At 48.4% G+C, this 20,697-nt stretch overlaps 1 protein-coding gene across 1 annotated transcript in view; it reads right to left on the minus strand.

The window, feature by feature from the left end:
* LOC147121625 (uncharacterized) overlaps positions 1–20,697 on the minus strand; it is a 273,615-nt gene that overhangs the window by 32,127 nt on the left and 220,791 nt on the right. The window contains 2 exon segments of the mRNA XM_085982020.1: positions 16,538–16,572; positions 16,575–16,677. Coding sequence (XP_085838146.1) covers positions 16,538–16,572; positions 16,575–16,677 — 138 coding nt within the window.

The raw sequence follows: 20,697 nt of genomic DNA on the forward strand, positions 1-20,697 counted from the left end.
TTAGTGGAGTCATTGGCGCATGAACGCATCACCACGGAAAGGATGGCTACCTCCGTGGTAAGGCTGGCTACCGCCGAGGAGAGGAGGGCTGCGGCCGAGGAGAGGAGGGCTATGGCCATGGAGGAGCTTAGTCGCCAGGGTATGGAAAACATGGTGAGTGCTCAGAATAGAATGACATCTCTTGAGGAGCAATGGGCATCTATTGAGCACAGAAACCAGACCTTCATGGAAGTTGTAGTGTATGTACTTTGCAGAAGGAACTATATTCTGCAGCCCCTGTATACTGCAGTACCAGTAGTGACCACCCCTGTATATAAGCCTGTGTCGTAACTTTGCATAGTTAGTTCCCGTTTGTCTCCACTCAGTAAAGACCTGTTATAACCAACTCCTGCAGTCCGTGTCTCAATTACACACAGACATAATACTGGCGACGAGCAGATCCGAACTTACCTACAGTCTGCACCACCTCATGGGGATCCATCCCTGAAGCGAAGTTGTCAGAGGCCGAGGCCAGAAGAAAGAAAGAAAAAATAAATAAATAAAAATAAAACGATCAGAAGAAACGGGCGTCGACCGTGGGGCAACCGTCTCTGATTCATCGGAGTTGAAGATTTGCAGGAGAGGCTGTCGAGAGCGGGGCTTGGTTATCCTGTCGATGGTGTTCCAGCTAATCGGGCTGGTGGCAGGTAGTACACTGATCCTTCCTGGGCTGCGGCAGGCTAGAGCTCGATCGGGTGGCTTTTCAACGGGGCCGAGCAGCGTTGTCGGGAAGAGGAGAGAGAGAGAGGGTGGAGCACACAGGGCGTGGCTGGTGCTACGAAGCTGGGCAGCGTACAGACCCGAGAAGAGGGAGGAAAGTGTCCCGCAGGGTTGCTCCGACGACGGGGAAATAAAAGAAATTAGAAGCGCAGAAAGCCGCGAGGAGCTGCCGTTTGCCACGGGAACCGCGGAGAGCGGCGTTAGCAGCAGCGCAGGGGGGAAGTGCGCGAAGACCATAGGGCGTCGCCATCAAGGCATAAAACGCCAGCAACAGCATTAGCAGCAGCGAGGAAGAAGGCAAAGCGCGGGAGGCGCCATTTTGTTAAATCGGGGAAGAAGGCAAAGCGCGGGAGGCGCCATCTTAGATTTCCAAGATGCCGAAGACTGGCAATATCTTCGATAATGCAATAGAAGACTGGACCACGTATGTGGAAAGAGTCGAAGTATATTGCGAGGCAAACGAAGTAGCCGATGAGAAAAAGGCATCGGTACTACTAAACATAATGGGCACAAGAACGTACGGCCTATTGCGGAACCTGATTACTCCAGCCAAACCGATGGCGAAGAGTTTTAACGAAATTGTTGATATCCTACAGGAACACCTAAATCCTACACCGCTGCTGATAGCAGAAAGATTTAAATTCCACAGGAGAAATCAGCATAAAGATGAGAGCAATGCTGATTACCTTACGGAACTACGCAAGCTATCAAAGCACTGTCAGTTCGGAGCAGGACTGGCAGATACCCTACGGGACAAATTTGTCTGTGGACTCCTGAGTGAAGGAACCCAGAAGAGGTTACTCTCAGAGAAAGAGCTGACGCTAGATAAGGCTTTCAGCGTGGCAGTATCGTACGAAGCAGCAGCAAGGGGAGCTGCGGAAATACAGCAAAAGCCACAGGAATACGGCACCCACGAAATGACACGGGGATTTGAAAAATGTTATCGCTGCGGCAGAAGAACCCATGACCAGAAGGACTGCTGGTGCAAGGACAAAATATGCAGGCAATGCGGAAAGATGGGACACATTGCACGAGTTTGCAGGTCTGGGAAGAAGACTAACGACAACAAAAAGGCTACTAAGGAACAGTACAGGAAAGTACAAAAGATGACGGACAGTAGTTCCGAAGACCAGATGAGCGATAGTGAATCCGGGAACAAGAGACTAAGCTGTCTCAAACTTCACAACGTAATTGCAAAAGAGGATCACCGAACCATTTGGGTCACCCTCACGATAGCAGGGTCCCAAGTCAAAATGGAATTGGATACAGGATCAGCCCTGACTGTCATGAATCGACGAGACTATGAGCGGCTATTCTCACACATACCCTTGAAAGAGACATCCAGCAAAAAGTATACCCCAGAGGGAAAATAAGGGTGCCTGTCGAATACAACGGCAAGGAAATACAGAAATTGTATCTGTACATACTGCAGGATGGTGGACCACCGTTATTGGGACGTGAATGGATCAGAAAGATAAGTTTAGACTGGCACTCCATTCAGGCACTGACGGTGGCTGGTAAAAAGGGTGACGACGTCACACCTGGACGATTGTCAAAAATCTTAGCTAACGCCAAAGAGGTATTTCAACAAGAACTGCGAACTCTTAAAGGCGTAACCGCCTCGATAAAAATAGAAGAGAATGCAATTCCCAAGTTTTTCAAAGCAAGACCGGTACCATATGCAATTCGCCCAGCCGTCGAGGCAGTGCTGGAGAATCTGGAGAATGCAGGCGTGTTGTCTAAGGTAGACTGGAGCGAGTGGGCGACACCCATCGTTCCTGTCATGAAGAAAACGTTAAACAATAAGTCTGAGGAGCCAAGGAAGGTTCGCATCTGTGGGGACTTCAAGGTGACGGTGAACCCAGTCCTTCACACAGTACAATATCCTCTCCCGAGGATAGAAGATATTTTCGCCTCACTATCTGGCGGGAAGCGTTTTACAAAAATTGACCTAGCACAAGCATATTTGCAGATGGAGGTTGAAGAATCCTCTAGGAAATATCTCACGATAAACACTCACAAAGGTCTTTACCAGTATAATCGACTGGTATTCGGAGTAGCATCAGCTCCGGCGATATGGCAAAGAGCGATGGAACAAGTCCTGCAAGGGATTCCGGGGACTCGGTGTTACTTGGACGACATCCTAGTGACAGGTGAAGATGACAGTGAACACCTTGCCAACCTAGAGCAGGTGCTCACTCGACTAAGAGAACATGGGCTACGAGCCAACCGCCCCAAGTGCGAGTTTTTTAAGAAACAGATATCGTATTGTGGCCACGTGATTGATGAAGAGGGGTTACATAAGTCCCCTGACAAAATTGAAGCAGTAGTTAAGGCTCCAGCACCTGAAAATGTGTCGCAACTGAGGTCATTCCTCGGATTGGTGAATTACTACCATAAGTTTTTGCGGAATTTGTCCACAATTCTGCACCCACTGAACGCCCTACTACAAACTGGAGTAGCATGGAAATGGAGCGATGAATGTAAGCGGGCCTTTCAGAAGAGTAAAGACCTAATCACTTCAAGAGAAGTATTGGCTCACTACAACCCATCACTACCGATAAGACTGGCGTGTGATGCGTCTCCCTACGGCATTGGAGCGGTACTGTCACATAAATTCCTTGATGGTTCAGAGAGGCCGATAGCTTTTGCGTCACGCTCGTTAACTTCAGCCGAGCGTAACTACGCCCAGATTGACAGAGAGGCCCTCAGCCTGGTGTGGGGGGTGAAGAAGTTCAATCACTACCTGCACGGTCAGAAATTTACTCTACTAACTGATCATCAACCTCTTGTCTCCATTTTCAACCCTCAGAAGGGCGTCCCGATAATGACAGCACAACGGCTACAGAGGTGGTCCCTTTTTCTAGGGGCACACCAATATGACATCGAGTACAAAGGAACTAAACAGCATGGGAATGCTGATGGATTGTCGCACCTACCGTTGCCGACGGTGGAAGAAGCACCTGCAGTGGATCCAGTGGAGATATTCCACTCGACCATAGTCGAATGTCTACCTGTGACGAATGCAAACATAGAAAAGGAAACACGAAATGACCCGACACTCTCCTGGGTCTATGATTTAACGGTGAAGGGATGGCCAGCACATGGCGAACCATTGTTGCCAGCATTCTCGCCGAGAAGAGAACAGCTGTCAGTGTGCAGAGGAACCTTGATGTGTGGATCCAGAGTAGTAATTCCACCCAAATTGAAGGATAGAGTACTCAATGAGCTTCATGAGGGTCATCTGGGAGGGGTAAAAATGAAGAACTTAGCCAGAGCGTTTGTGTGGTGGCCGGGAATCGATAGAGAAATCGAAGAGATGACCAAGAGCTGTACAGGATGCCAGAAGGTCCAAAACGCCCCACCACAAGCCCCTCTACATCCATGGGAGTGGCCCTCATCTCCATGGCAAAGGGTGCACATTGATTTTGCTGGTCCATTTATGGACTCGATGTTTTTAATTGCGGTGGATGCACATTCAAAGTGGCCAGAGGTAATAAAAATGTCCTCAACCACCACAGAAAAAACTATCACAGTCTTACGAACCATATTCGCCAGAAATGGGCTGCCTGAACAGATTTGCTCCGACAATGGGCCACAGTTTGTGTCTGAAGAGTTCCGGAGGTTCTTAAAGAACAATGGTGTTAAGCATTACACATCCGCCCCATATCATCCAGCCACCAATGGATTGGCTGAGAGGTTCGTTCAAACATTCAAGAAGGCTATCAAGGCAATGTGTAATGAAGACATACCCCTACAACACAAGGTGGATAACTTCTTGTTTGCCAACCGGAATGCGACACATGCGGTTACCAACCAAACTCCAGCCATGATGTTCTTCAATCAAAGACTACGATGCTGCTTGGATTTGGTTAAGCCAAACATCAGAAGAGATGTGGAGAACAGGCAGTTTCAGAATATGAATGAAAGGCCGACCAGGAGTTTTAAGATAGGTCAACCAGTTTTGGCCCGGGACTACCGCACAGAGAAATGGCAGCCAGGAACGATCTGTACACGGCAAGGACCTCTAATGTATACCGTGGACGTTGGAGAGTCACTGGAAAACGTCAATTGCACACCACGATCCGATACACCTGGTGATGAAACCGAAGTACCAATTGCATCTACCTCAGAATCGGGAATATTGGAAGCAGACGAACCCAACAACGACGTTGATTCCGAATCAACTCTGCCAGAAGAACCTGATACCCCAAAGAGGCGTTATCCAGACAGAATCAGGAAGCCTGAACTTATAATTGCTTAACTTCAGCTAATGTATATGACAACTGTAATTGTAAATATGTTATTTAATTATTAATCCAATGTTATGTACTGTTTAGCTAAAAGGGGAGGAATTGTAGTGTATGTACTTTGCAGAAGGAACTATATTCTGCAGCCCCGTATACTGCAGTACCAGTAGTGACCACCCCTGTATATAAGCCTGTGTAGTAACTTTGCATAGTTAGTTCCCGTTTGTCTCCACTCAGTAAAGACCTGTTATAACCAACTCCTGCAGTCCGTGTCTCAATTACACACGGACATAATAGAAGTCCTTCTGAGCAGGACTTCCAGTGCAGATACGGGTCCCCATGACCCCCTTGATGTGCAGCAAGGTGCTCTCCAGACACTTGCAGGCGCTGAGGGGGACCGGACCCATGAGAGGGAGGTTGTTGGCACACCTCAAGGAAGTGGGGGCTCCTCTCCATGCGCTCACACTTCCATGCCACTGCAGAGCCCTCGGTCAGAGCCCCGCCGGAGCCCACACCCAAGTGAGATAGGCGTCTCAACCCCTGCACAGCCGCAGGAGCAGCAGACTGCTGGCGAGCCCTCACAGGCTCGCCACCCCAGAGGACGCCCGCCAAAGGTGTCGAGACAGGAGCAGCAGGAAAGTGAGCAAGGGGCCTCCACATCTGCTGAAGCCACAGGGGTACCACTACGTAGGAGCACGCGTAAGAGAAAAATAAAGTACCACTAATCACAAGGGTAGTCACTTGGGTGAAAAGTTTTGTATATAGTTTTAATGTCATCAATATCTTGTGCATTAAAAATCTGATGGCAACTGCTGCAGTTTTGGCGTGTGTCATTTGGCGAATAGGGATTTCACATTGAGGCTTTAGGATAACTTGCAGATGTCAGCAAGCTGGTCAAATAGGTAGAAATGCGCAGGGATGGGCCATTGTCCATGCTCAGGTAAGAAGCAGCGAGGCTACAGTGTTTGATGTACCAGGCTAAGCAAATCTGGCCAGGATGAGTGCGTTCCTTGCATTCCGGCCAGCAATGTTCTCGTGTAATGGTGCTGCTGGTTGATGGGCCTCTGCAGGATAGTCGTTTTTGGCCTCCTCCTCCTCCTCCTCAGCATCATCCTCATCCGAGGCGGCTCTGTGAGGAGCCTTTTGGGCCTGCGGAATCTGCAAGCCACGACGCTGTGCCATGTTGTGAAGTGCACAGCAAACCACGACGATTCTGGAGACCCTTGCTGCTGAGTACTCTAGGGCTCCACCTGATCTATCGAGGCATCTGAAGCGCATCCTCAGCAATCTGATGGTTTGCTTGATAATGCATCTGGTGGAAATGTGGCTGGAGTTGTAGTGCTCCTCAGCTTCGTTGGCTGGTCTCCTCAATGGCGTCATTAGCCAAGTCCGCAGGGGATATCCCTTGTCTCCAAGTAGCCATCCCTGAAGTTCGTCTGGCGGACTGAATAGCGGAGGCACAGTAGACTGGCGCAGTATGAGGGAGTCATAGCAGCTGCCAGGGTACTTGGCACAAACATGCAAAATCTCCTTCTTGTGGTCACACACCAGCTGAACGTTAAGTGAGTGGAAGCCCTTGCGGTTGACAAAAACTCCTGGATTGTGATGGGGTGCTCTAAGGGCCACATGTGTGCAGTCAATGATGCCCTGCACCCTTGGAAAGTCTGCCAGATGAGCTAATCCACACGCTCGCGCCCTCACACTTGCACGATCCCTGGTGAAATGGATGTGATTGTGCACGAAGGCAAAGAGGGCATCGGTTACCTGCATGATGCAAGTGTGTGCGGCCGCCTGGGAGATGCCGCTGATGTCTGCTGCTGATCCCTGAAAGGAGCCTGAGGCAAAAAAGTTGAGTGCGGTGGTGACTTTGATGGCCACTGGTAAGGAGTGTCGACCTGGTGCTCTGGGCTCCAGGTCTTGCTGTAGCATTGCGCAGATGTCAGTCACGACCTCTCATGAAAGTCGGAGCTGCCTTTGGTACTGTTGCTCAGTCATGTTGAGGTAGCTCACCCTGTGTCTGTAGACCCTGTTTGGTGGGTATCTCCTGCGCCGACGGCCTTCCATGCGCTGGCCCCTTCTGGCCTGTGCTGCCTCAGGTGGGTGAGCTGCAGCCTGCCGCTCCTGCTGCTGCTGTTGCTGGTGCTGCTGTTGTTGCTGGATCTGCTGCAGCCTCCTCTGCTGTTGGAGATCCTCTAATGCCAAGAAGGGAAGGAAAAAAAGGCCTCCCATGCTTCTGGCAGATGCCTCCGTTGAGGAAGCGCTGAGTGAGGGTGGTGAGAGGGGTTTCGCAGGAGCTCACACTGGAGAAGTGTGTGAGGCTCCAACCTTCCACAGCTGTGCCTAAGCCTTGAACAAGTTGCCCCAAGCCTGAAACAACAAGGTCCTGCAACCTACAAATGCTGTCTGATTAAATCTCTTCTTTCCTGATTGACCTGCAGCTGAAAGTAAGCAAGCCGACATTGTTCACGCCAGGTTTCATCAGCGGTGTTCCCACCAGGCGTGTTTTACGTGGGGAAAGGCTGAAAATAGCAAGGGCCCCTTAAAATGGCATTCTAGATGCCAATTATTGGTGATTAGGCTCCCAACGACCAGTCCTGCCTGCTGCGGGTGGGACTGATTCGGGTCGCATTGAAACGTCGGGGTGAAAGTCGGACGGGGCGGGGAATCAGGTGGGGGGTGGGGGTCGCGACCCCCTATTTTTGCGATTTTCCCCCCCCCCCACACGCCTGAAACCCCGCCTGATGGCTCCAGGAAAATCGACCCCTTTGTTTCAGGAGGCAGTCACACCCCTTAGGTTAAGTAGTATTTTAGAGTTTGTCACTAGTCAGGGACAGGGGGGGGTGACTGCGAGTCAGGAAGGTATGGGGACCCAAGATGTAGTGATGGAGGAGTCTCAGCCCTTGTCTTTGACCAACAGGTATGAGGTACTTGCTACCTGTGTGGATGAGAACAAGGACTGCAGGGTGGATGAGCAAACTGGCCATGGCACCATGGTGCAGGTGGCCATTCAATTGTGGGGAGTGAAAAGGAATGTAGTTGTGGTAGAGGACAGTATAGTCAGAGGGGTAGATACTGTTCTCTGCAGCCGCGACCTGGGGTTTCGAAGGCTGTGTTGCCTGCCCGGTGCCAGGGTTAAGGATATCTGGAGAAGAACTTGGAGTGGGAGGGGGAGGATCCAGTGGTTGTGGTCCACGTAGGAACCAACGACATAGGTAGAACTAGAAATGAGGTTCTGCTGAGGGAGTTTGAGCAGCTAGGGTCCAAATTAAAATGCAGAACCTCAAAGGTAATAATCTCTGGATTGTTACCTGAGCCACGTGCAAATTGGCCTAGGGACAGACAGATCAGAGAGTTACAATAGCAAAATACAGCAGATGCTGGAAATCTGAAATATAAGAACATAAGAAGTAGGAGCAGGAGTAGGCCATACGGCCCCTCGGGCCTGCTCCACCATTCAATAGGATCATGGCTGATCCGAACCTAGACTCACGTCCACTTCCCTGCCCGCTCCCCATAACCCTTAATTCCCTTATCAGCTAGGGAACTATCTCCGTTTTAAATTTATTTAATGTCGCACTTTCCACAGCTCTCTGAGGTAGCAAATTCCATAGATTTACTACCCTCTGCGTGAAGAAGTTTCTCCTCATCTCAGTTTTGAAACGGCAGCCCCTTATTCTAAGATTATGCCCCCTAGTTCTAGTCTCACCCATCAGTGGAAACATCCTCCCCGCATCCACCCGATCAAGCCCCCTCACAATCTTATATGTTTCGATAAGATCGCCTCTCATTCTTCTGAATTCCAATGAGTAGAGGCCCAACCTACTCAACCTTTCCTCATAAGTCAACCCCCTCATCTCCGGAATCAACCGCGTGAACCTTCTCTGAACTGCCTCGAGAGCAAGTATATCTTTTCTTAAATATGGAAACCAAAACTGCACGCAGTATTCCAGGTGTGGCCTCACCAATACCCTGTATAACTGAAGTAAGACTTCCCTGTTTTTAATACTCCATCACCCTTGCTATAAAAGCCAAGATTCCATTGGCCTTCCTGATCATCTGCTGTACCTGCATACTAACCTTCTGTGTTTCATGCACCAGGACCCCAGATCCCTTTGTACTGTAGCACTTTGCAGTTTCTTTCCATTTAGATAATAACTTGCTCTTTGATTTTAATAACAACAGATAATGCTGGAAACACTCAGCAGGTCAGGCAGCATCGTGGAGAGAGAAACAGAGTTAGCATTTCAGGTCGATGACCCTTCGTCACAAAGTTAGCTCTGTTTCTCTCTTCACGGATGCTGCCTGGTCTGCTGAGTATTTCCTGCATTTTCTGTTGTTATTTCAGATCAGAGAGTTAAATGCATGGCTCAAAGAGTGGTGTGGTAGGAAGGGGTTTCGATTCATTGGACACTGGCATCAGTACTGGGGAAAGAGGGAGCTGTTCCATTGGGACCGGCTCCACTTAAACCAGGCTGGGACCAGTGTCCTGGCGAATCGAATAACTAGGGCAGTAGATAGGTCTTTAAACTAATGAAGGGTGGGAGGATTCAAAAGCAGTAAGAGAAATATCAAGGCTGTAGAGCAGAGCAGTGATCTGGCTCAAGATAAGCAGAGTGGGTCAAGAAAGGACAGAGAGATTAATAAAGGTAATAGGGCACCAGTGACTAAAATGACATCAGGGAAAAATAGAAAAAAGTTAAAGCTAAAGGTACTATATCTAAATGCATGAAGCATTTACAACAAAATAGATGAATTAATAGCACAGACAGAAATAAATGGGTTTGATTTAATAGCCATTACAGAGATGTGGGCCGCGAATTAAATTGAGAAGGCGGCTTGGAGTTGGGTTGCCTGGTGGGCGGGGCCTGTACCCGCTGCTGGCTGCAGCCGCTCCCAAATTGAAATTTTAATTTAATTGGCCGCTTAAGTGCAGTGGTGCGTGCTGGCCGGTCCAATGACTGGGATGGGGTCTGTTAGTCGCCTCTGATGACATCATTAGTGCAGATGTTATTAAGGGTCCCATGCTGCCACAGCCTTTCATTTCTCATTTCTGCTGGTGTCTGAATGTGGCAAGGCCACAATGAGTGGTGCTAAACCGAAGGCTGCTCCACGTTTCACTGAGGAGTCCCTCCAAGCTCTTGTGGAGGGAGTAAGAGGGCGCAGGGAGATTCTGTTCCCTCCTGATGGCCGGAGGAAGCCTCCTCAGCAAACCAAGGCAGCCTGGCTGCACATTGCTGAGGAGGTCAGCGCTAGGTCCGTGTTTTCACGCTCATGGATCCAGTGCCAGAAACGGTTTAATGATCTTCTGCGATCAGCAAAAGTGAGTATCACATCACACTTACCTTCAATCTGCTTCCCTTCTCTTCTCATCACCAGCACTCTGCTTTGTAAGCCTGCTCCTCCACATCCCACCTTACCCTTACTTCCCTCACACCCTTACCATCCCTCTCTCTGTACTGAATCACTTCACCATTCTACTATGCACCCCTCACACTCACTCTCACTGTTATGCAATAACAACAACTAACAACGAATAGGGAGCTAGCTTCCTCTTGGCACCTCACTCCATCTTGGTCTCCCTATAAGCTTCTATGTTATGGATTCATCACAGTCACACCATCACTCTCCCTGAAACGCCACTTGTGTCCCTCCTTCCTGAAAGGATTCGCAAATTTCATGTCTCCCCCCCCCCCCCCCCGAAGATTTACTTTTGGTTTAGTAAAGAAACCCTAGTTGGACTGAGTTTAAAATCCAGGGCTCAACAAGATGGCTGCGGTCAGCCTCATGGCCAAGGCCTGTAAGTTTCAGTTTGGACTCACAAACTTGGATTCCGATGACTGTGAGAAGGAACTTTCCAGAAACTCGAATGCAGACAGACCTTCTGCATTTATGCATGAGAAGCAAACCCAGTGGCATTCGGGCCTCTGATTAAAACCCATCAAGGTTGTTTACACTAACAATCAAGAGCAGGCAAGGCCTATTCAATATGTAATGGGACAAGCTTAGCTGCATTTCAGACCTTCGTTAGAGAACATCGACACTGTTTACAAATGATCAACGGGGCATTCAGACTGGAATGGCCCCATCACGAAACCAGTTGGACAAAGGGGAACACTGATGAGGCGTTTAAAACCGATTAACTGGCCATCCAACACGTCCAGATCAGACAAAAGAAATGAGCTGATCTGGCGGGAGATAAGGGCTACCGGGAAGGGTATAACTAGTCCCTCGGGAGGCCATCTCTCTCTCCCGCCTTGCCTCCAGTGCCCTGCCGTATCATCAACCCAGCGAGAGGACCGTCGATGAAGAGCCCGTCCAGGGAAGTAGGATACCCACAGTTACGTTTGAATTACTGGGGTATCTCTGCTTTGGGGCGGTGAAAACCTAAAACATCGGCAGGCAACAGGGCACAGAGCAGGCGTTTCAACATCCTAGACTGGTGAGCATCAATATTCTGGCTCATTACAAGACAATCTAGATAGGTGTAGAGGGTGGGAGTTAAGGGGAATTGCTAAAGTGTCATTTTAGTCATTTTCCCTCGATGTGTCAGTTTCTCCTCCCCCGTTAAGTGTAATTGTGTTGTATCCAGTGATTTTTCTCTGTATAGTAACTGTTTCTCTATTTTTAATAAACATTGGTTTTCTTTGCACCAAACCACTGGTCTCGTTTGTCTACATCGCTACTTGTAAATAAGTCCGGTGGTCAGAACCAAAGGGGAAGCGATTCGAACCGCACGGGGTTGGAGCAGCTCAGACACGACTGACTGGCCAGACACAAACCCCAAACCAAAACCCCCTACATTCTAGAAAAAGATAGCCCACAATAAGAGGAAGAGAGCAAAGACAGGAGGAGGGCCACCATCCCTCGCTACATTGACAAGTGCTGAGGAGACTGCGCACGAGATCGTTGGAGGTGGCGAGGAGCTGGAAGTGCCAAACGGAGAGACGGGCGCACGAGACGAAGCTGGTGACAGAGTAGAGTTTCATCCCTCTCCTTTAGATTTCATGATTGACTGCAATGGCATATGATGTTCATAGAGATTCACTTTGTATCATCTGCACAAAAGGATGTGTCTGCTACCTAAAAATCAGGGGGGGGGAGAAATTGAGTCGTGCCCCCTTTGGGGCGCTAACTTCACCGGGGCGCTACTTCTAGTGCCCTGAAAAAATTAGTGCCCCCGCGGCCAAAATTGAGTGGTAGCGCTCTAAGAGGGAAGCGGGGTGCTACTGGAAGCGCCCCGCCTCCCTCTTGGGGCGCCGCGAGGGAATATCGCGGCGCATGGCGCTGCGGCACGTCGCATAGCAGTATTGCAGGCCTTCCTCCCCTTCTTGAAGGGGAGGAGCCTTGCGCAGCGCGACCCAGGGCCCAGCTGGGCCACCGGGATCGGAGTGCCGGCAAAAGAGCCCGGCACTCAAGAGAGGTGCCGGGCTCACGGAGCGCAGCCAGCTGGTCATGAGGCCAGGGACGGCAGCAGAGGCAGGTGCTGGCAGGCGGCCAGCAACAAAAATGGCCGCCCGGCACCTCACCTTTAAATTGTACCGCCCCGGCCGCAGGTAGGCCCCCCTGACCCCGTCGGACATAGTGTCTGGTGGTAAGTCAGGGGGCGCTACCGAAGATCGTGGCCGGGCGCTGTGCACGGTGATGACAGCAGCACCGTGGGGCGCTAACGGTTACCGCCACCGCTAGCCTCCCGCTGAATTTCGTGGGAGGTGTTGGTGGCACTGCGCTCGGGCGCTGGTTACTTTGCACCCCACTAGCGCCCTCTTAGGGCGCTAACGGGACGCGCAAAGCAACCGAATTCCCCCCCCCCACCGATGTCTAACTCATACATTTACTCCCCCACAGGACCATCGAACGCCCCCCTCCCCGTGGTCCAGGAGGAAGGGCCGGACGACTCCTCAGAGGAGCCTGCAGCCTCTGAGGGAGCAGCGTCACCATTACTCAGCGCACCCAGCACCAGCGCAGATATGCACACCTCGGTGGGTCGTTCACGACAGAGTAGTGTTATCACCTGGTGTATCACAGCTCAGAAGTGAGCATCAGCAGATGGTGGAGACAGCGACAGCAGTGAAGAATGCTTGTCGGAGGTCACTAGACTCTCCTAGCTCTGCTCAGCGGCATGTAGATGCTGTGCCTCTGGGGCCATTCAGAAAGAGAGCATTGCTGGAACTTCAGCAACACGTGCAGGAGTCTCTGACAGGGTTTGCATCCATGGTAACTGCGAGTGTGGAGAGAATGGAGGAGTCCATCTCAAACATGAGCACTGCCTTTGTGGAGGCAATGGCGCATGAATGCTCCGCCATGGAGAGGGTGGCAACCAACTTGGAGGACATAAGTCGCCAGACTCAACAGAGCATTGTGACTCTTCTCAATAGATGGTCTGCTATGGAGGATAGATGGGCATCTATTGAGGAGAGACACCAGAGCTACATGGACGTCCCCAGTATGAGGACTGTCAGTACTGAGATGGGTCCTCATGGCCCCACTGATGTGCAGCAAGGTGCTCTCCAGCCACTTGCTAGCACTGAAGTGTGGGTGACCCATAACAGGGATGTTGGTGGCAGACAACCAGGAAGTGTGGGCTCCTCTCCAAATGCTCACACGACCATGCCACTGCGGAGCCCTCAGTCACAGCCCCATAGTCCTTGCAGTTGATCTGGGGTTGCGCGGATTGCCACGTGTGTGCAATTGATGACACCCTGCACCTATGGGAAGCTAGCCAGAGATGCAAACCCCAGCACCTGCTCATTCTGACTAGTATCATCACAGATGAAGTTGACATAATTGCCAGCCCTGGAAAACAAGCCATCAGTCACCTGCCTTATGCATTTATGTGCAGCCGACTGGGAGACCCTGGATATGTGGGTAATGCGTAGCCACCAGGTCCAGCAGGGAGCAGGTTTTCTTCTAGGAGGCTGCAGATATCTGCCACCACATGACGTGACAATCTCAGCCTCCAGAAACACTGCTCTTCTCAGAGGTCAAGGAAGCTGAGCCTCTGTCTGTACACCCTCTTACGTGGATAGTACCTCCTGCGACCTCAACGCCTCTGCTGCTCCCCTCTCTGCTGACCACCTGTTGATGGTCATCTTGCTCCTCATCTGAGGTCCAATCTAAGGCAGCCACCCATCCTGATCTTGTGAGTCTCAATACTTCCAAAGTTCACAACTCTGTACACAAGTAGTTTCAACAAACCCTTTCCCAGTGGGAGATAAGAAAGCAGCTGTGAGTGCTGAGTATTTACTGATGTCCTTATTTGTGATTTTTAATTAGCCCTATGAATTGTCGTGCTATTTCCTCGCCTTGTTTTCATTGGTGACTTTCAGGAAGCCCGGGAAACCCGTGCATATGATGTTAAATTTAAATGCCAGTCAAAATCTCATCAAAAATGGCTCGTTTAAATATTATAAGCAGTAACCTGCTTCTCTGGAGGGGGTTACACACACACACAAGTCAGCGCGTTGTAGCCGTCTTTCGGACACGCTGATATTTTTGCCGATTTTAACAACTCTCCCGAACCCTAACCCACTCACTCTTTACTCTTAAAATTTCTCCTTAACTGTCTAGCCATATCCTTGTAAATAAGAGATCTAAGTTAATATATCATTTTGTTGTCCCGCCCTATGGTTTCAGATGGTTTAAGGTGGCCAAAACTGGACACAGTACTCCAAGTGTGGCCTTACCGAAGTCTTGCCTTACTGAAGTATAGTGGTTCTAATTTTGTACTTTATTGGCCTATAAATATTTTCTAGAATCCTGATTCCCTCCCTATAGCTACCTCCAATTGCTTGTGAACCTTTAATGACTTGTGAGTGACAACCGAAGCCCCTTTTCTTACTATTACTTTCAATGGACACCCTGCATGGAATAGACACACTGAGTTGTCTTGCCTCACGTGCATAACACAGCACTTCTTTACATTAAACTACACCTACCATTTCACTTAACTAAACCTGATTACAACCTTCTCCTTATTCCCAACTCTTGCACAGATTTGGAAATTTAATACTGTTATTATGCCTTCCTCAAGATCATTGATAAAAATAATGAACAGCCAAGGACATAGCACAGAGCCCTGGAGAACTCCACTTATCACCAGGCTAATCTGCACCTTTCTTGTTAACAACTACTTAATGTTTTCAACAACTCCCAATCCATTATGCTACTTTCAAATAATTCCATGGCCTCTAATTTAGTTCCAATAACCGCCCATGTGCAACTTTATTAAAAGCTTTCTGGTAATCCAAGTAGACAATATCCATTGGAATTCCTTCTTCTACTGAGTTTGTTCTAAAGGGGTAATATTATGAATTCACATTCCTGGCATAAAGCTTCATCCACCTATATCTGGAATTCGCACACACACTCCCCATGATTTTACGTCCATTATTGAATTTCTGATAAGCATTTCCAATGGGCAACAGGTCCATACCAGGATCACACATTCAGATGTACTGCCAAAGATAAATCTGAAAAATGGCAAAGACAGCCCATAGATGGTACTATTTGTTTGGAACGAGCAGATTTATTTTTCACAGTTATTGAAGTTGCATTATCGAGGGATCATATTACAGGGTAAATTCTGCAAGACACTGCTCCTGCCAGTCATAAAACTTAATGTCCATAAAATCAGGAGCCCTGCAAATTGGGCGTAATGATCTGCTGCTTGTCCTTTAATCTAGGCTCCCATCAAGCAAGACTCCATGAAAGGGACTCTTAAATTCCCTTCCCCCCCAAAGTCTCTATTGAGGAATCTAACCTGAGTTGCCAAGACCTTTACCTTTCCCATAACTGACTGGTTGAGATATGCGCAGAAGGGTAAGCTATGACCAAGGCCACTGGAAATTTGTGCCCACTTTTTAAATCACAGAATTCATGAAAATTATAATGCCTCAAGAAAATCAGACTGTTCTTCTCCCTGACACTCCCTGTTCCTACCTGACACTGATGCCACTCAGGGGATTAAACACTGCTGCATGTGTAAGTTGGAATTCTCATGATAGATTTGCACGATTAGATTTCCTCCCTATGTGATAGAACAGCAGTGATGAGCAAATTGAAGACAATGGAAATAAAAGTCGGGAGAGATGTAGAAGAGGCTGCAGATTCTCTATCACCCATTTTATACTATCGCACAAACTCAAAATGAACCCCAAAGACCCTAATTCCAATGAATATGTTACAAGAATCTTGGATCACTGAGATTCCTCCAATAAAGACAGGAATGGGGACTCAATATAAAGATCAGGGTATGATAGCTGTTTGTTTTGTATTTTTTAAATTGCAAAACATAGAGCTATTATACCCTAAGAAACATAAGGGAGGAGCCAATGGTTTGTTATTTACTGCAGGTCTTATGAGCTTTGGGAACATGATTTTAAGGCCCTCAACATGAATAATTATAGATTGGAAACCATCCTATATGATAATGCCTCAAAAGCAGTGATAGTTTTTCTTTTAACAATTGAATGAGTTTGCGCTGCTTTCTTAGGCCTGTAGTAACTATAGTAGACAGCATTTGCACATACCACTTTCTGGTCTGGCATGAACTGTTTCACATCCCATTGAAGAATGTGATAGTGACAGATTGTCCATCTGCACTGACCTCCTTTCTTGTGCCATTCCGAAAGGTAATGATTCGATTTCCATTTGTCAGGAACTGTTCCAACTGGGAGTAAAAAAGATAGGTGTTCACCTCAACATAGTAGGTAGCCATGTGCACCTTTCAACTTTCCTCATCTTTGACACAATTATTATGAAGATGCAGTAAATTCTAAGTACAATTTTTGGTTGTATTTTTGTAACTGAATATTGTATAAAATTATTAAAATTAGCTGAATATTTTGATATAAGGAACAATCATACAAACAGTACCATTTGAATTAAAAATCATGCACAACAACCAGCTGGAATGGCTTCAAATGACATTTAGATTACAAATCAACAAATATATTTTTTTTAGCTAAGAAAAATAAGAACTGGTAACACAGTCCAGCTCTCATTGTGAAACAAAAGCCCCAAATTTAACCTAACCCACTCGGCAGGAACAGGGCAGGTCCAGGTCAGATGCCCATTCTACACCCTGCCCGATTTTATGCTCTATTGAAGTCAATGAGAGAGGTGTGTAAAATGGGCGTCTGACCCGAATCCTATCCATTCCCACTGGATGGGTTAGGTTATAATTGGGGCTAAAATCCGAATAGCTAGGTTACTTAATGTGCCATATCGGATGGCTTGATAATAAGGCAATTAGACAATTATCCTGCCAATTAAAATGTATAATACATATGCATATTATATTGAATTACATAAGAATATTAGTATGGAATAAGATATTAATTTGGCCTAACAGGCTCACTCTAATAGACTATGCACAATTTACACTATCTTGCATTCTACCCACCATGGTTAATGTCACAAGCAGGATGAGTAACCACATTGTGGGATATGAACTTATGAATGCTTAACATGTTCATCTGAAATTCCTCTTCTTACAATTTAACAGGGATATTAACCTATCTATACATATAAAGCGGCTCTTCTGTCTGTCCCGATGTCTGTCTGTCTGTCCGTTCTCTATACGTTTGAAAGTTACAGAGCGTACCGACGCGCGCGTCGCCTCAAAAGAAAGCTTGCGATTCCGGACCGGTCATAGGCATATTTACGTTTCGGCCGGACAAAAATCCCGCCCGCGGTATCCCAAAAACATTCAGCGTTCCGCTCATTAGCATTTCATTAGCGACCGTGTGACGTCGAGGTCCACCAATCAGACGGCGGGTTCCTTCCTACAGTTGAGTGTCGAGTGACTCGACGATTGACCAATCCTACGCTTCGGTGACCTGACCGGTCGACCAATCGGTGCGTGTGTGGGCGGGCCTTATCCTTCTGAACCGAGGTGAGTGGCCGCCATCTTGATTTTTCACAATTTTTTCCCCCACACTTTCTGTGTGTTAGGGAACTAAGGTAAATATTTTAATGATGTGTTAGGGAATTAAATAATAATTTAATAGGGGGGGGGGGGGGAGAGCCTCGGGAAATCGCGGGGGGGGGGAGAGCCTCGGGAAATCGCGGGGGGGAGAGCCTCGGGAAATCGCGGGGGGGGGGAGAGCCTCGGGAAATCGCGGGGGGGGTGGGGGGGAGAGCCTCGGGAAATCGCGGGGGGGGCGAGCCTCAGGAAATCGCGGGGGGCTCGCACCGCCCGCACTGACCGCGCATGCGCCGCCCGCACTGACCGCGCATGCGCCACCCGCCCGCCCACAGCGGCCGTCCATCAGCCGCGCGATACGCGGGGGACCTCAGCTCCGGACCTCAGGCGCTAGGCAGGGGGAGGGGCCGGAGAGAGGGACAGAGGGGAGTGGGGGAGCGGGCGAGGGGAGGGAGGGAGGGAGGGAGAGGAGGGGAGGGGAGGGGAGGGAGAGGAGGGGAGGGAGGGAGAGGAGGGGAGGGGAGGGAGGGAGGGGAGGGGAGGGAGAGGAGGGGAGGGGAGGGAGGGATAGGACAGGGAGAGGACATGACAAGGAGAGGGGGGGACACACAGGGGCAGGGAGACCAAGCGCCCAAAATTGCCCTCGCAACGCGGGGCTCCCCAGCTAGTTTAAAATAAAGGGGTTAACACCTCCATTAAAATAGCAATAGGAGAAACGTCAGATGAACATGTATTTGTCCACTAGTGTCCAACTGCATAATTTCAGGACTCACAAGTACAGATACCACGAGTTCCTCATCCTCCTTATTTTGACCAAATACTTCAATGGACAATCAATAATCACACTCACATTCCATTTCCTTTTCCAGCTCTGCGGATAGAGATCCCTTCAAGAACTGGGCCAGCCCAACCCCCAAAATATTAGTGGTGTCACCCTTTCATCAGCCGGGAGTGGGAGTGGAGAGAGATACCCGATTGTGTCCCTATGGGGCCAGGCACACCTGGCTCCACATTAATATCAGCCTATGTAAAATAGGATCCTTTCATCGTGCACATTTCATGTTCAACTATGCATTACACGTATATCTAAATTTAAACTCCCTGTCATTCCTTACTCTGTCCATTTCCCTGGTCCAGATCTCCCTGAATGCTGTCAATCTCTCTTATTCTATTCACTTGGCCACACAAGAATACATTTTTATAGTAAAACTGGAATATTACACAGCTACATTCTGTTTCCATTTTCAGCTACCCCTTCCTATAGCTGAGGGGTCAGGTTGATCTGGGCTGCAAATTTCCCAAGGCCAATGGCATGATGCTCCATGACTAACTACATTAAATGCATGATTGTGGAATTGATCCTGGGCCAGCCTGACCCCAAAAATAATAGTGCTGTCACCCTTTAATCGGCGGGGGCGGGGGTGGGGGTGGGGGGGAGTGCAGTAGGGGGAGCGAGAACTGATTGCATCCCTAGTGAAAAGGACAGATAGGTGGTAAAAAGGACTTTAAACTAAAAATGGGGGGAGGGCTCCATCAGAAACAATAGTAAAAATGATAGTTTACAGATTTAAAAAAATAAGAGCAGAGTTCAGGTCACAAACAGTGCTGTAGACATTCCAGGTGAAGGGAATACTAAAATAACTGAAGTAGTTACAGCATGAGTGACAAATAGGAAACATGTTAAGTGAAATGGCGTGAGAAAGGCAGCATCAGGGCTGAAAGACAGGTTGGGGTCTCTTGCCGAAATAAGAGTTTTATATATTAATGCACAGAGTATAAGAAATAAATTGAGTGAACTAGAGGCTCAAATACAGCTTAGAGGGTATGATATGGTGGCCATTGCTGAGGCATGTCTGCAAGATGGTCATGATTGGGAGTTAAATGTTCCAGGTTATAAGATCTTTAGAAGGATAGAGAACCTGAAATCAGTATTTGTAGGGAAATGGTGTTAGGGAAATTGACAGGATTGTAGGCCGATAAATCCCCAGGGCCTGATAATCTACATCCTAGGGTACTTAAGGAAGTGGCCCTAGAAACAGTAGATGTATTGCTGGTCATCTTCCAAAATTCTATAGACTCTGGAACAGTTCCCATAGATTGGAGGATAGCTAATGTAACCCCATTATTTAAAAAAGGTGGTAGAGAGAAAATGGGGAATTATAGACCGGTAAGTACGACATCGGTAGTGGGGAAAATGCTAGAGTCCATTATAAAAGATGTAATAGCAGAGCACTTGGAAAACAGTGACAGGATCGGACAAAGTCAACATGGATTTACAAAAGGTAAATCATGCTTGACTAATCTACTGGAATTTTTTGAGAATGTAACTGGTAGCATAGATAAGGGAGAACCAGTGGATGTGGTGTATTTGGACTTTCAGAAGGCTTTCGATAAGGTCCCGCATAAGAGATTAGCGTGCAAAGTTAAAGCACACGGGATTGGGGGCAAGGTACTGTCTTGGATAGAGGACTGGTTGGCAGACAGGAAGCAAAGAGTTGGAATAAATGGATCTTTTTCCGAGTGGCAGGCAGTGACTAGTGGGGTACCGCAGGGATCAGTGCTAGGACCCCAGCTATTCACAATATATATTAATGATCCAGATGAGGGAACTAGATGTAATATCTCCAAGTTTGCAGACGACACAAAGCTGGGTGGGCGTGTGTGCTGTGAGGAGGATGCAGAGAAACTCCAATATGATTTGGACAGGTTGGGTGATTGGGCAGATGCATGGCAAATGCAGTATAATGTGGGTAAATGCGAGGT

The sequence above is a fragment of the Somniosus microcephalus genome, chromosome 3 (genome assembly GCF_052327205.1).
Source record: "Somniosus microcephalus isolate GS21.2 chromosome 3, FLI_Smic_1.0, whole genome shotgun sequence".
Lineage (NCBI taxonomy): Eukaryota > Metazoa > Chordata > Chondrichthyes > Squaliformes > Somniosidae > Somniosus > Somniosus microcephalus.